This window comes from Periophthalmus magnuspinnatus, chromosome 9 (genome assembly GCF_009829125.3).
Source record: "Periophthalmus magnuspinnatus isolate fPerMag1 chromosome 9, fPerMag1.2.pri, whole genome shotgun sequence".
Taxonomy (NCBI): domain Eukaryota; kingdom Metazoa; phylum Chordata; class Actinopteri; order Gobiiformes; family Gobiidae; genus Periophthalmus; species Periophthalmus magnuspinnatus.
Genome location: NC_047134.1, coordinates 29,476,425 through 29,490,773, shown reverse-complemented (window position 1 = coordinate 29,490,773; position 14,349 = coordinate 29,476,425). Strand labels below are relative to the sequence as shown.

The window sequence follows — 14,349 nt, the reverse complement described above, 5'->3', positions numbered from 1 at the left end:
AGCATGCTGGTTGTTGTTAGCATGTAATGGCAAAACTTTGGTCTGCTCTCTGAAAGTTGTGAAAAGTGCTTATAAACTCATCGAGGTGAATAATTACGATGCTTGGGATGTGTAAGGTAAGTGAGGTATAACTTTGGACCAGTGCAAGCCTTTTAAAATGAACTAATTTTGTTTTTCACGTTTTTAAGACGGTAAAAATCAGACACAGCAAAGGGAATATTCATTGTACGTCATAGACACGTAGTGACACTTCAATATAATTAACATTCACAATCAATACTTCATTGATTCAGGCGTCAGTCACAGTTTGATAAAATGCCACAAGACTCACCACAGAAGCTCTTCATCACTAACGTACACCAAAAACACACACACGCAAACAGAGATACACACGCACAAAACACACACTCACACAAAATACACACGCAAAAACACAGACACACAAACACACAAACAAAACACATGAACATGCAAACACACGCATACACAAACACACACACAAGCACTCACATGCACACAAAATACACACGCAAACACAGAATCACACGCACACAAAATACACACGCAAACACACGCACACAAAATACACACGCAAACACAGAATCACACGCACACAAAATACACACGCAAACACAGAATCACACGCACACAAAATACACACGCAAAAACACACACACAGAAAAGCACGCACCAACACACGCACACACAAACACTGACATTCACACAAAAACACAAACACACACACTCACGCACTCACAAACACACATGCAAACACACACACAAAAAACACACACACAAACATATATGCAAACATATATGCAAACACCCGCACAAACACATACAAACAGACAGTCACACACACGCACACACATACACACGTTGCTCACCTTAGCAGATCCAGTGTGTCCAGTATGTCCTGCAGACTGGTGTGGACAGTGTCCCGGGGGCCGCAGCACTCCCAGTCCCCCATGAAAGGCCTGGGTCACCTCCCTCTGTCTGAGCAGCACCAGCCGGTCAAACACCTCCAAGTCCTGAGCCGAGACCAGACCACGTACCTCCGACAGCAGAGACAACTGCAGAGGAACAGGAAAGACATAATGACAGTTACCATCTGTTCATGTTATTCTGTTTATCCAGGGCTGGGTCGGGAGGGCAGCTGTCAGAGCTCCCAGACTTTATTTTTGTAACTTCCGATGTTCGTGTTATAAAGTTAGGTATGTCAGAAAAACTTCCTATAAAACTGAACTATAAAACACACCATAGAGAAAATTTAAAGGACACATATTAGGCATTGTTTGTTGTTTGCTCCTCATCTGGACTTGGTTTTGGTATCACATGGAATTACCATGGAAAAAAGCAAACTACCCCATCATGCTAATACAAGAATGCAGCTGTAAATGTAATTTGACAACATATATGTTTGGACAAATGTCTGATTTTGATTTATGGACTTTAACAGCACAAATTTTGGATTTCTACCTTTAATGTAACAATCCTGGGAAATTTTAAACCAAGTGATTTTTGAGTGCTCAGAGGCAGAGGACCTCATGAATTAATGGAATAAAGAATCATATGTTTTGATGAGGGGGCAGTATAACATGGTTAAAAGTTCAAAAAAGTAAATTTTGCATAATGTGTCCTTAAATTGTGTTAAATGCTCAAAACGCAGTGATTTGTTGTGGTCCACACCTTAGCGTGGGTGTTGAAGAGCTCAAACAGAGCTGTGACCATAGGCTCCACTGTGATGTGTCCCTGCTGGTACTCCTGCAGGTAGTACAGCATGGTCTCCCTCTCCGTCTGTGTCAGTAACATGTAGGCCTGCTGCTCCAGCGACACCTGCAGGCCTGGAGGACCCACGCCTCTGCACCCGACCGACTGGAACGAGAAATAAAACAAAGAGGACGGACAAGAAGTGTTATAATGTTTATTTAATTGGAGTGGTTCTGAAATGATATTACGGGTCAAATTTATATATTTTTTTAAATTTTAAATTCCATTACATGACAGTGTGATCTGTGTCCACAGATGTGATTTAAACAGGTTCAAATCAAATATAGCTCTAACTGGAACAAGTGAAATGTAGATTTATTCTTAATTACAAAAACATTGGACATGATGGCCAATTTGTTTATCTTATAATTTGGTTATAATTATCCAATCAGAAAGCAGAATGAGCCCCACATGAGTCTCTTATTTGGGTTGCCAGTTTTAGTTCTGAAATCCAGTTGGTTTGAACATAAAAGGACTCTCTCTGATCTGAATCCTCACTACCTAAACCCCAGCACCTGCAGCCAATCGTGGGTCAGAGCTAGTGCAACCTCTGCAGCTCAGAGAGTGAATTCTGGAGGTTCTGAGCTTTCACATGAGGCATGGTCTGTCTCTGTACTGAGAATGAGAAAAAGGTATCCTCTCTCTGCAGGTGAAGGCACTGGTTCAGCAGTGATTGTAGTACCCTTTTAAAGTGCGGGCTACATGCAGTTCTTTTAAATATAAAGGAAAATGTGCAGTTAGAGCTAATTATAATAAATTATCCAATTTGAAAGGTTGCCATAATCAAATCTCAGCTGTAATTATGTACCGTAAATTTCGGACTACAGAGCGCACCTTGATATAAGCCGCACGAGCTAAATTTGAAGAGAAAATCAATTTTGTACATATATAAGCCGCACCTGAATAAAAGCCGCAGGTTTTCATATTGTAACATGAGATATTTACACAGAAAGACGCTGCACCGACACGCTTTTTTTAAAACTGTGCCTGAAAATTGGCACCAACACGACAACAACACGGGATGAACACATCTGCAGGTTTAGAAAATAAAGCTGCACCAACACGGAAAATCTGCTTTTATTTCCTCTGAAAACTTTTGTCGTCTTTTTACATTGACCAAGTTGGATTCATTGATGCCGAGCTTACGTGCAGTGGCTCTATTTCAGGGGTCGGCAACTCGCGGCTCCGGAGCCGTATGCGCCTCTTTCAGCCTTATACTGCGGCTCTGCGTGGCTTGGGAACTGACACAGACACAGCTCACAGTCCTGCGTAAAGAGCCCTGATTTTCAGACGTTGTGCGCACAGGGGTCAGGAGCAACTTTGGCCCGTCCCTAATGACACACTAATAAGCTCGTCCGTAGATGTATCATGAAAATCCTGCTGGAAATCGCCACAGAAATCTATTTGATGTAGTAGCAAGTATATTATCTGCTCTTGTCTCCGCGATGACGTTTCACGTATAACACATCAGACACGACGCACAAAACTAGAGCCACAAGCGAGTGAAAATGAGCCAAAACAAAAGTCTTTGGAGAGCTTTTAACAAAGGGGGAAAGGACAACTGAGGAGCCAGAAGAAGAGACTACGACCTCCAAGAAAAAGAAAGATAAATTTAACAGACAATGCCTACTTAAAATCTGGGTTTGTCGCTGCAGGTGACATACGCACAGAGTCCGCTCTGCGTAACATACGGGAAAAGCAAATAAGGCAATGAAACCTTCAAAACTGCTTTGGCACATGGAGAATAAGCACCTGGGATTAAACGATACGCTACGAGTTTTTTTGTTGTTGTTTTTTTAAAGAAACTGCGGAGTAGAGTAGACATAATCACATAATCAGCGCAGGGTCACACTGATGCAGCGGTTTGGTGAGTTGTATTTTTTTAATGCACTTAAGTTGTTTTTGCCATATTTATCTGCCACGGGTAGAAGGCTTGTCCGTGAAAGTAAAACCTACATTATTCCGTTACATTATTGTTATTATACAGTGTTATCTTCATTTTAGATGTCAAAAAGTATTTGCGGCTCCCAGTGTTTTATTTTATGTGGAAAGTGGGTCCAAATGGCTCTTTGCGTGTTAAAGGCCGACCCCTGCTCTGTTTCCTTTCTGTTTCTTTATCTTAAAAACTGCATCATATCCATTTCATGATGCGCAAAATGATCGTTCAAAATCAAAACTAGTGAATTCTTCAGAGCAGAATCTTTCCCCACGTCTGTCTCACTTTTACGTTTACAGCTAGAGAGCGCCCCCCAGGGGCCGTTATCCAGTAAAATTCCATATATAAGCCGCACTGCTGTAAAAGCCGCAGGGTTCAAAGCATGGAAAAAAAGTAGCGGCTTATAATCCGAAATTTACGGTATGTGTTTTTTTTCTGTTATGTCTTCATGGAGTCTTAGCAAAGCTAGACTGTAGAATATCCACAAGTATATTTTGCTGTTTACACAACCACCCCTCCAAATAACACAATATAAATAGGCAAAATTTTCAAAATGGATTAGTCCCAAATTGCTTAAAGCCATTTTAATCCTTTTTAGATTTTGGATGTTTCCAGTTACAGTCCTGGTACAGTCGAGCAGGATTAAATCTGCCACACTAACAATGCTAATGTTCAGTTCAATGTTGAGTTATTCTTGATTTAGACCTGTTTTAATCTTCTAATGACAGAACTTAGAAAGCCAAAAATGATCTCAAGGGAATGACTGTACAATGTCACAACAGTCTTCATTCTATTTTGATACTCAAACATGAAGTAAATAAGATTGGACCCTCGGTTGAATTTTTAAAGTCTGTATATTACGCAAAATTGACTCTTATGAGTTTAAGCCATGTTATAATGTTGTTACTTCATCAAAAACAAACCTGGAGTTGTATTTTGTTTTATTCACTCATGTTTGAATAATCCTGGACTATCGGGCTGTCTCCATCTCCAAAGCTCAAAATGCTCTGTTCCACTTTGCAATGTCAGGAAACGGTCATTTTCAACTACCTTTTACCTTTTATTCAGCAAAAATGGGAAATTCCAAGGCTGAAATGATAAAAAAATATAATGGAGCAGCTGTATTACCACATGACATCACAGGGAGGAACAAAGTGTTTTCTGTTTGAGAGAAGAACTCCTCCAGGTATGTTTTTGAAGAGGAAACAACATTATAACATAGATCAGAAAATAGTGTAATACAGGCCTTTTATAATAAGAACCAACTACCAAGAAACAAAAAGGTGCTGATAATGTTTTTAAGCGCAGAACATTTTAATGAAGTTCCAGATAAAAGCGTGCGATGTAAAGCACTTTTGTCTTGTCCGCAGGTGGTGTTATCAGACTCTGGGCACAGTCAGTCCCTTGGGTTTTTCAATGTTATCTTCAAAAGTTGGTGCTGCACTTAAACCCTTTTCTCAGTGACTAATTAATTCCACATTGATTCAAGCATACTGCAGGTAAAGGTAAGTATTTTAGCACCACAGACGTTGGAGGATAGGGGTCAACAAGGATCATTCCGCCAATGTTTAACGGGTGAAATATTCCTGAGCCACAGTATATCTTGAGCGACTTTTGCAACAGTTTTTATTTGGCATAAATCTATGGCTGTCTCTGTCCACAATAGGAGCACTATTTAGCGGGTATTTTGTGCTGTCCGAATGTCCAGTTGGAGAGAAAATAGTGCACTAAAACTTTCCCACAATGCACCTTAGTAGTGGGCATGAGTGGTCATTAGATCGGTCAATATAGACGACAGTGCACTGCAAGAGTTGGAAAAACAACAGCGCGGCAACAGGTCTTTAACTGGACACAACACGACTGAATGAAAGCAGATGGAAGTGCTGATTTATTGCACTGTTGAGCCCTGATTATGAACAAAACACTCTTGCAATAAACAGCAGGAAATAAATCATTACTAGTGCAAAGCTGTAAGTGTTAGCTGCTTTCCGCACCTCTAATTTCCCCATCTCAGACTAAAAAAAATGAATAATCCAATCCATTTATGCAAGATCTTGATAGAAACATGTATGGTTATTATTAATTCATAAATATAGCATGTTAAATCTTATTATTATTTATGACAGAAATCAAGTTTTATCACCTTTTTTTTTTTTTTCTAGTGAGCCGTGTGCTCAAATCTTCCTGTGAATAATGCACTATAGAGTTTGTTAGAGAGTGTGGGGCTGTGTAGTGAATTAGGGGTTAGGGGCTAGGGTGGACATTTGGATACAGCCTATATGTTTGTAATACACTGCCTAACCAAAAAAAAAAAAAAAAGTCGCCACCTGGATTTAACTAAGTAAAAAGATTCAAGCCTCCTCCAGTTGGTCAGGTCGAGGTTCAGCAACAGTCTGTGCTCAAAGAATGAGGTCAGCTGACACCTGAATATACTGAATGACCAGGTTATTCCATCAATGGATTTTTTCTTCCCTGATGGGACGGGCATATTCCAAGATGACAATGCCAGGATTCATCAGGCTCAAATTGTGAAATAGTGGTTCAGGAGCATGAGACATCATTTTCACACATGGATTGTCCACCACAGAGTCCAGACCTTAACCCCATTGAGAATCTTTGGGATGTGCTGGAAAAGACTTTGTGCAGCGTCAGACTCGACCAGCATCAATGCAACATCTTGGTGAAAAATTAATGCAACACTGGATGGAAATAAATCTTGTGACATTGCAGAAGCTTGAAACAATGCCAGAGCGAATGTGTGTCGTAATCAAAGCTAAAGGCGGTCCAACGAAATATTGGTGTGTGTGACCTTTATTTTTTTTTTTGGTGGCGATTTTTTTTTGGCCAGGCAGTGTATTTTACAATTAGGGGAGCTGTTTGTCCATTTGCGTGGTATATAATGGCAAGTGCAGAATTTTGTTAGGTCCAGTAAGCAACTTTCTGGTTCTATGGTAAAAGAATATTAAAACCATGCTTCGGAACATTCTCCATGGAGGTAAACAAGTTTTATGGCATACAAAAGAACAACATTTCCATGGAAACAAGAAGGAGGAAGCCCTAAACCAAGCCAAATAAGAGTCAGGTCTGTGGAGATGCAAGAGATGTAGAGTAAGAACAGGTTTTTCTACATTTTTTTTAGAGCAACCAAAATGAAAAACCGTGCTTTTATTCAAGTCCACTTAAGTCCACTCCACACCAACACAATTTACTATAACAAGAATCAACCCACCAAGCTTTAAACTATTCATTTTATTCTAGCTTCTTTTCCCCCCATAACATCCTTCGTTAATCTTCATCTCAAAGTAATGCATCTTTTCATTATAACTCAGCCACATCTAATTTTTGCTCTTAAATTAAAAGTCATTAAACCGCATAAGTAGTTCATTTAAATTCCTCAGATTGTTATAAAAAGCGACACAGGCCTGATTGAGGTACATCAGATACATAATAGAGTTGCAAAAACACAATGATGAAAACTTGTGTTCTTTTACTTAAGGTTGAAATTAGCATAACACAAAAGCAGTAGCAGATATAAGCACAGATGGTGTAGACTCATTGTTGTTGAGTTACAGTGTGCTCTATATATGGGAGTATAGTGGAGTGGATGTGACATTGGTAACAACAAAGCCATATGGCGTGTTCCTGGACATGGAATGGTGAAAGAACATGAATTGTGTGAAGAAAAATGTTGTGTTGTGAATGCTACATGGATTTAAATCAGCGATAATACTCAAACTATAAACTACAAACTATGGGGATGAAGTGTTTTGCGTAGGAACACGACAACACTTTCCACTAGCGCCACAGCTGTCCTACTGTGGCACTTGGTTTTCCTAGTGGTCACCCATCATCATCATCATCATCGTCACGCCAAGGTACAGGTAGGATCTTTGAAGCGTCAAGTTTTTTTCTGTGTTTTTAATGTTTATTACTTTTTTTTTTTGCAATAAAACACCTTTAACTGAATTGGGCATGTCCCACCCGGGCCTGGGAGCACCTTGGGGTTCCACCTGAGAACCTCTAGGAAGTGTCTGGGGTGGGAGAAGTCTGGGAGTCCCTGCTTAGACTGCTGCCCCCGCGACATAAGTTGAAGAAAACAGATGGATGGATAATTGAATACATGTAAGATAAAGTTACATAGATTTGTTTGCATACAGCTACTACAAGTATAACTACTGCAAAATAATGTACTGTTAACGTTTCTTGTAGCAGAAACATAATACAATAGAATAATAGTTTCCGAAATGATAACCGCATCCAGATTTACACATTTTTCAAGTGTTATCCAGTTATGAGGACAGAATCAGCTCTCCACAGTCAAAGCATTACTCACATCTTGACCTTAATGAAGTTACATTTTTTATTTAACTATAACTGCAAGCATTGGCTTTGACAGACTTCCTTGTTTTGCTGTGTTGTGTTTATTGAATTCCACATTCATTAGCCAAACATCTGCTTCTCCAATCAATGAACAGCTCTTGTGCTAATTTGTGGCTATGAGGAGCACTACACAGACTAGAACATGCCCAGTATTCACTCAAAATTAACCCAAACATCTGCGCAAATTAAGTCACACCTCAGCGGTTAATATTTATTTTGGACTCACAAGATTAGAATATATTGTTATTTTATGGGGTTATTTTTTGTGCAGTTTACCTTTTTTGGAAGTTGTGTAACATAACTGTATTTCCTTCACATGTGTCTGTATGTATATTAGTGTATTACCTGCGCTGAATTTATCAAAATATAAAACACAAGTGTACAACCAAAAATGATACAGTTAGAGTACTATTACTTCAAACATATTACTCAAAGACCTTGTTAAAGTGAGAGTAAAAAAGTCACTGTTTGGACCATAGACTGTATAAAGAAGTGGACTGAGGACTGAGGACTAAGTGAGTGTGACGTTACCCATATCATTCAGCTCCAGTTTAATGAAGCCGAAGCCGAATTTGAAGCCGAGTTCTGACAACGACTATCATAGCAACCAAAGAGCCAAAAAGGATTGAAGCTGTTGACAGTAACACCCCTTCCCGCCTGCACCGCTGATTTAGCAGGGACCTAACCTGTTAACCTGTTGCTAACGCTAGCGGGAGTGACATTGGGGAAAGAAGGCACCTGATTTATCTGTCATTAATGTTCATATCTTGATTTATGGACAAAACAGCTAAATACAAACATCAGGATCATGTTGAGCGGGTTAATATGAACATTTAAGACCAAAATGACGAGGCTCACAGCAGCAGTTACAGAGAGAGGTGAATATTTTTTTTATGTAAAGTGAATTGAAGCTAGAGTTGCCCACGATCACTTTCTATTGGGATGTGGCGGCAAGCTGGTTAGCTATGTCATATATATATATATATATATATATATATATATATATATATATATATATATAGTCGAGTTTATATATATATATATATATAGTCGAGTTTGGACATAACAACAAATTAACTTACATATGGTAGCTTTAAAATACATGTATCAAACTCAAGGCCCGCGGGCCAAATGTGGCCCTCCACATAATTTTATGTGGCCTTCGACAGGGTAAATTAAAAGGTATGATGGTCTTAAAATGTCATTTTATCAGGAGATACACAGTTACACAGCCATATTTTTACATCTAGGCAAATGCATATGCAATATTTGTAAATTGAATAAGTAATAAATATAGAAACAGTTCATTAAAAAGTTAAAAAAGTAATTAGATTTATTTTACATCTGACCCTTTGAGAGCAGCCATTTTGCTGACGTGGCCCTCAGTGAAAATGTGTTGATACCCCTGCTTTAAAGGCACAGTATATAACTTTGGAGATGGCACATCACCTGTATGATACCACAGAAATAGAAAGTTAAAACCTACTTTGGAACATTCTTCATGGACATACGTTTTATGCTATACTATGGAGGATTACAGCCAAAGGAACAGCATTTCCATGGAAACAAGCAGGAAAATGCTCCTCCAGGCCAAACAGGAGTCAAGAGTCAGGTTCGCTCACAGTAAGGATGCATGATTTTCAGTGTAATAAACACAACCAAAATAGGAATTTAAAAACATTGGTGTTGTCAGACATCCCTACCAACTTCCACTCATCCCATTATTTAAAACCAAGTGTTTAAAAAGTCTATAAAAGTGCTCCATAAACATGAAGTGATTTGAGGTTTGTCAAAGTACTTTCTCCTGTTTTCTTTAGGCTAATTGGTTTGGCTCTAGACTGCTAACGGTGTTGACCAATGGCGTGGCAGTATTACTATGAGAGGGCGGGGTTTAGTTTTAGTAACAGCTGTCTCATTTTATATATGAGCAGATGCTACAGCTCGAACATCCCAGGACAGTACAGACTTAATGAGTCTCCAGAGGACACACAAACCCTTTTATTATACGCCACAAACTAGCAACAAAAACAACATCAAATTGATCACACCCTAGATTCTACAACTCAACAAGATCAATTCATCAATGGTGGTGCACTGTGTAACTTCTATGGTTGGGTGACATCTGCTCGTCTCCAGGGACATGTTATTGCTTAGTTTAAGATATTACTCAAGAAAAAGTATTTGGAAAAAGTAATAGTCAAGAAAAAGTAAATGAACCTGTAGTGACTTAAAAGTAGCAGAGGTAATATCATCAAAGGTTTAACATATGGACAGTGCTTAAAAAGTACTTTGCAATAGCTTTTAATGGGATTTCAGTGTCCTTTTATACAGTGCCATATAATATCATGTCATAATTGATATGGCAACGGTTCAAACTTTTTATCATTCTGAAACCTGTACACTATCTTTTAAAATAAGAATATTGCGTTCCTCCATTTTGTAGCTTTTTGTTGTTGTTGTTTTGTTTTTTTTTCAATCATAAGAAGTTATTCCTACTTTTTTTCTGTATATTTTTGTTAGTTTAAATTAGTTAGTTGAGAATCTTCGCCTTCGTGTTATTTTGATGTACTATCTTCTACTATTGGACATCCTGTTTTTGTTCTTTATTTTGTGTAGGGAAAGTTTATGGGTTTTTTTTTTTTTTTTTTTTTTTTTGTGGTGCGCTGGCAGCTTCTACGGCTCTGTATAGGGTTGGCCTGTCCAAAGCATCGTCCTTATTTTACGTTGGCCGGCTCACCACGGTAATTTTCCTTTGTTACTTTGTTTTTTGGTTTTTTTTTGTTGTTTTTTTTGGGCACGGGGTCTGGGAATGGTTTTTTTTTCACCTGCTTCTCAGTTTTGACAAGAAACCGAAGCCATAAAAATAAAAACCTGCTTGAAACCCAACCCCTGTTTCCTGTGTCCTTTCATAAATATGTTTGATCCTTTGAGTCATAACAGTGGAGCTAATTAGAAAGAACTTTACAAACACAAAAGATTATATATTCCAATTTGACTCAAAATGCTAAAGCTGTACTATGTTATTTTCCTGGTGAGGTTCTGCCACCTGCTTCTTTCCATTACAGGTGTTTTCACAGCCGAATTTAACCTGAAAAGTACGTTCTTTCAGTCAGCAGAGTCCATTTTGCACAGATCTGACCTGTAACTTGGCTTGTTAGCATCACCTGCTTACCTACGTGGACAAGCTTAATGCCATACTGTGGTGCATTCCGGGCAAAGTAATAACATGTCCATGAAAGAAGCAGGAGCAAGTGGCAGACCATCACTAGGAAAATTACATGGTGTAGCTTTAACATTCTAAGCATTTCATAAACAGTCAAATTTAAATATATAATCTTTTGTGTTCGTGAAGCTCTTTCTCATTAATTCCTGCACTCACTCACTCCACCATGTTCTTATTTTAAAAGGCAGTATCAATGGGTTTCAGAATGATGAAAAGTTTGAACCGTTGCCATAACAATTAACAACTTGAAACATGATGTTATATACTTTGAATGGTCAACCCTCCTCAAAATGGCACCGTATAAAAGGATGCTGAAATTGGAAACTACTTTTTAAGCACTAATTTTAAGCAACCGGAGGAGGTAATAGGTACTTGACTAGTACTTTTTTGGAATACTTTTACCTTCATGTATATCGCAGTTGTTCAATCTGCCCATACAAACATTCTTCACTTAATATAACAACATATACGCGATCCAATCTAGTATTTGTGGGTTTCAGAATGATGAAAAGTTTGAACTGTTGCCATAACGATTAACAGTTTGAACCATGATATTTTGAATGGCTAACTCTCCTCAAAATGGCACCATATAAAAAGATAAATAGCGATTGCAAAGTTCATTTTAAGATGCTGAGATGAAGTGATAGATCATTTACTCTTACTTGACTAGTACTTTTCCCAAATACTTTTACTTGAATAATATCTTGAACCACTATTCGCTTCCTTATAATAGTACTTGAGTTTGTGTACTTTACCTACCTTTCTATATGAATGGTGTAACGTAACTGGAAAGAGTATAGAGAATACCGTTTCCTGCTCAACTGAAGGACATTTCTATCATTTCTTTTTATTGGAATCAGACTGTGTAAAATTTTGACAGCATTTTCGCGCCATGTAATTTTCTAATGCATACCAGTTTTACGAGATAGACTTTATAGACTTTACAGAGCAGGATAGGTTTTCGCTGTGCCGCAGACGGAGCTAAACTTGTATTATGTCTTTGACCTCCACACACTGTAGTCAGCTCTTTAGTTCTTTCATATGATCCAGTCTCTAGAGGTCAGGGCCTAATTAATGGACAGCACAGTCGGTTTTGATGACGAGCGCTTTGCTAATAGGAAATCCTTATCTAGAGCCTGTGACCAGAGGATGTTTACTCTGTAGTTAAGTGTGGCACAGTGACAGAGAGGCTATTCCTTAAGTGAGAAGGTCCCCGGTTCAATTTCATATGGAGTATTTATGTGTAGTTATTGTTGGACTTAGGGGTATGGGCAGCTGTAGCGGTAGTAGTGGTTTAGATGTACTGACCCACTGGTTGGTGGTTCGATTCCAGCTCAAACAGATGAATACTGTCGCTGTGTCCTTGGGCAAGACAATTAACCTTCCTCGCCCCCAGTGTCTGTGTACACTGGTGTGTGAAGGTGTGTGTGAATGGGTGAAAAAATCTCTGATGTAAAATGCTTTGAGTATCTTGAAGGTGGAAAAGCGGTATATAAAAATGTGGCCCTTTAGTTGTTACGGTTGTGTGAAGTATTGACATCCAGATACTAATTGATACTAAAACTAATATTTCAAAAAAAACAAAAACAAAAATCATTTTAAAAAATCAAGTAAAAATGACTTAAATGTTTGACCTTCTCAGATGAGTTTAAAAAATAGTAAGTGGTCTTCATCTGTACTAAGAGACTAGTTTGGTAGTACCTTCACTCAAAGCATGCCAGCTATATACTGTATCAAACTATTGCTCCACCGAGATCTTGGTTCATTTACAAAATGGAAGTGAGATTTAAAAAGCCAAAGCTGTTGTCATCCTGTGCCAAACTTATGTGCCAAAAAATCTTCTCAACTTGCTTTCCATTGATAATATCGATAGAGGTAACACAATTCAAAATAGAGATGTGTATCTTTAGCTGTTGCTTACTGTCATTTTCATATTTGAGTTAGAGCCAAGAATGAAAATAATGAAATAATAATGAAAATAGAGTCAAGCTAACTACAAGCATGACTGACGCAAATCCGGGAAATGACTAAAATTGGGGGAATGACGGTGCCTACTCCAAACAACTGTGATTCAAGTGACATTGAAGGATGGGTAATTGAACTTCAGGGCAACAAATAGTCCTTAATACGATCTACTATCCAATTTATAGTGTCAACTTTCAACTCTATTCAAACATCATTAAGTGATGGGGAATAGTATAATGAACTTTCACCCATCAGGTCAAACAAGCATTATACACTTGGACATAGCGGTCTCATATTAAATTCTCATTAGCCCTGGTGTTGCCCCGGGCTCATTAATCAAATCAGTTTCATTAATAGACAGTTACAGAGACGTGGTGATCAGCTCTACTGAAACTAAATTCTTGCTAGCTATTCATTTCTGTGATCGCCCTCTAGTTAATGGGCAAATATTTAACCCACTGTGCCACTTCCATTCCTAAAAGAATCACTTTCGCAGTTTTGGGTTTTTGCTCTATAGTTAGTTGTTAATAATGAAAATAAAGCAAGCAAAAATAGCATATGATGACCCTCTGGTTGATAGGCGAATGCTTAACCCACTGTGCCATTTTTACCCCAAATGTGTCACTGTAATACTTTTAGATTTTAGTCCTAGTTACTTTTTAATTAGCTGACAACAAAAATGTAATGACCCACAGTTGTTGTCAAGTTGTTTTTTTGCCTAAGTTATACGATGATTCTCTGGTTGGTGGGCGAATGCTTAACCCACTGTGCCACTTTTTCCCATAAATGAGTGGTTAAATAGGAGGCTACATTCAGATTTTAGTTCTAGTTAGATGTTATTAGCAGCCAATGCAATGATTAACAGTTGTTGTCAAGTTTTATTATGCCCATATTATTTTTAGTACCAAAAGTGTCCTGTTAAAATGTATGGACAGTATTTCTCATTATATAGATTTGCCAGTGCATTTACAGTCAGGTTTACCCAAATGAGAAAATATAATAGGCAACCATTAGCAGTTATTTATCAAGTTGTATTAAGTCTTTTTTTTTTTTTTTCCAATACCAAAACTGTATC

General features: G+C 38.2%; 1 protein-coding gene across 1 annotated transcript in view; it reads right to left on the bottom strand.

Annotated features, from left to right (window-relative positions):
• Positions 1–14,349, bottom strand: part of LOC117376193 (whirlin-like) — a 172,285-nt gene that overhangs the window by 27,467 nt on the left and 130,469 nt on the right. Inside the window, exons 6-7 of the mRNA XM_055224247.1 lie at positions 1,690–1,875; positions 888–1,073 (exon numbers count right to left, since the gene is read on the bottom strand). Coding sequence (XP_055080222.1) covers positions 888–1,073; positions 1,690–1,875 — 372 coding nt within the window. The remainder of the gene's footprint in view (positions 1–887; positions 1,074–1,689; positions 1,876–14,349) is intronic.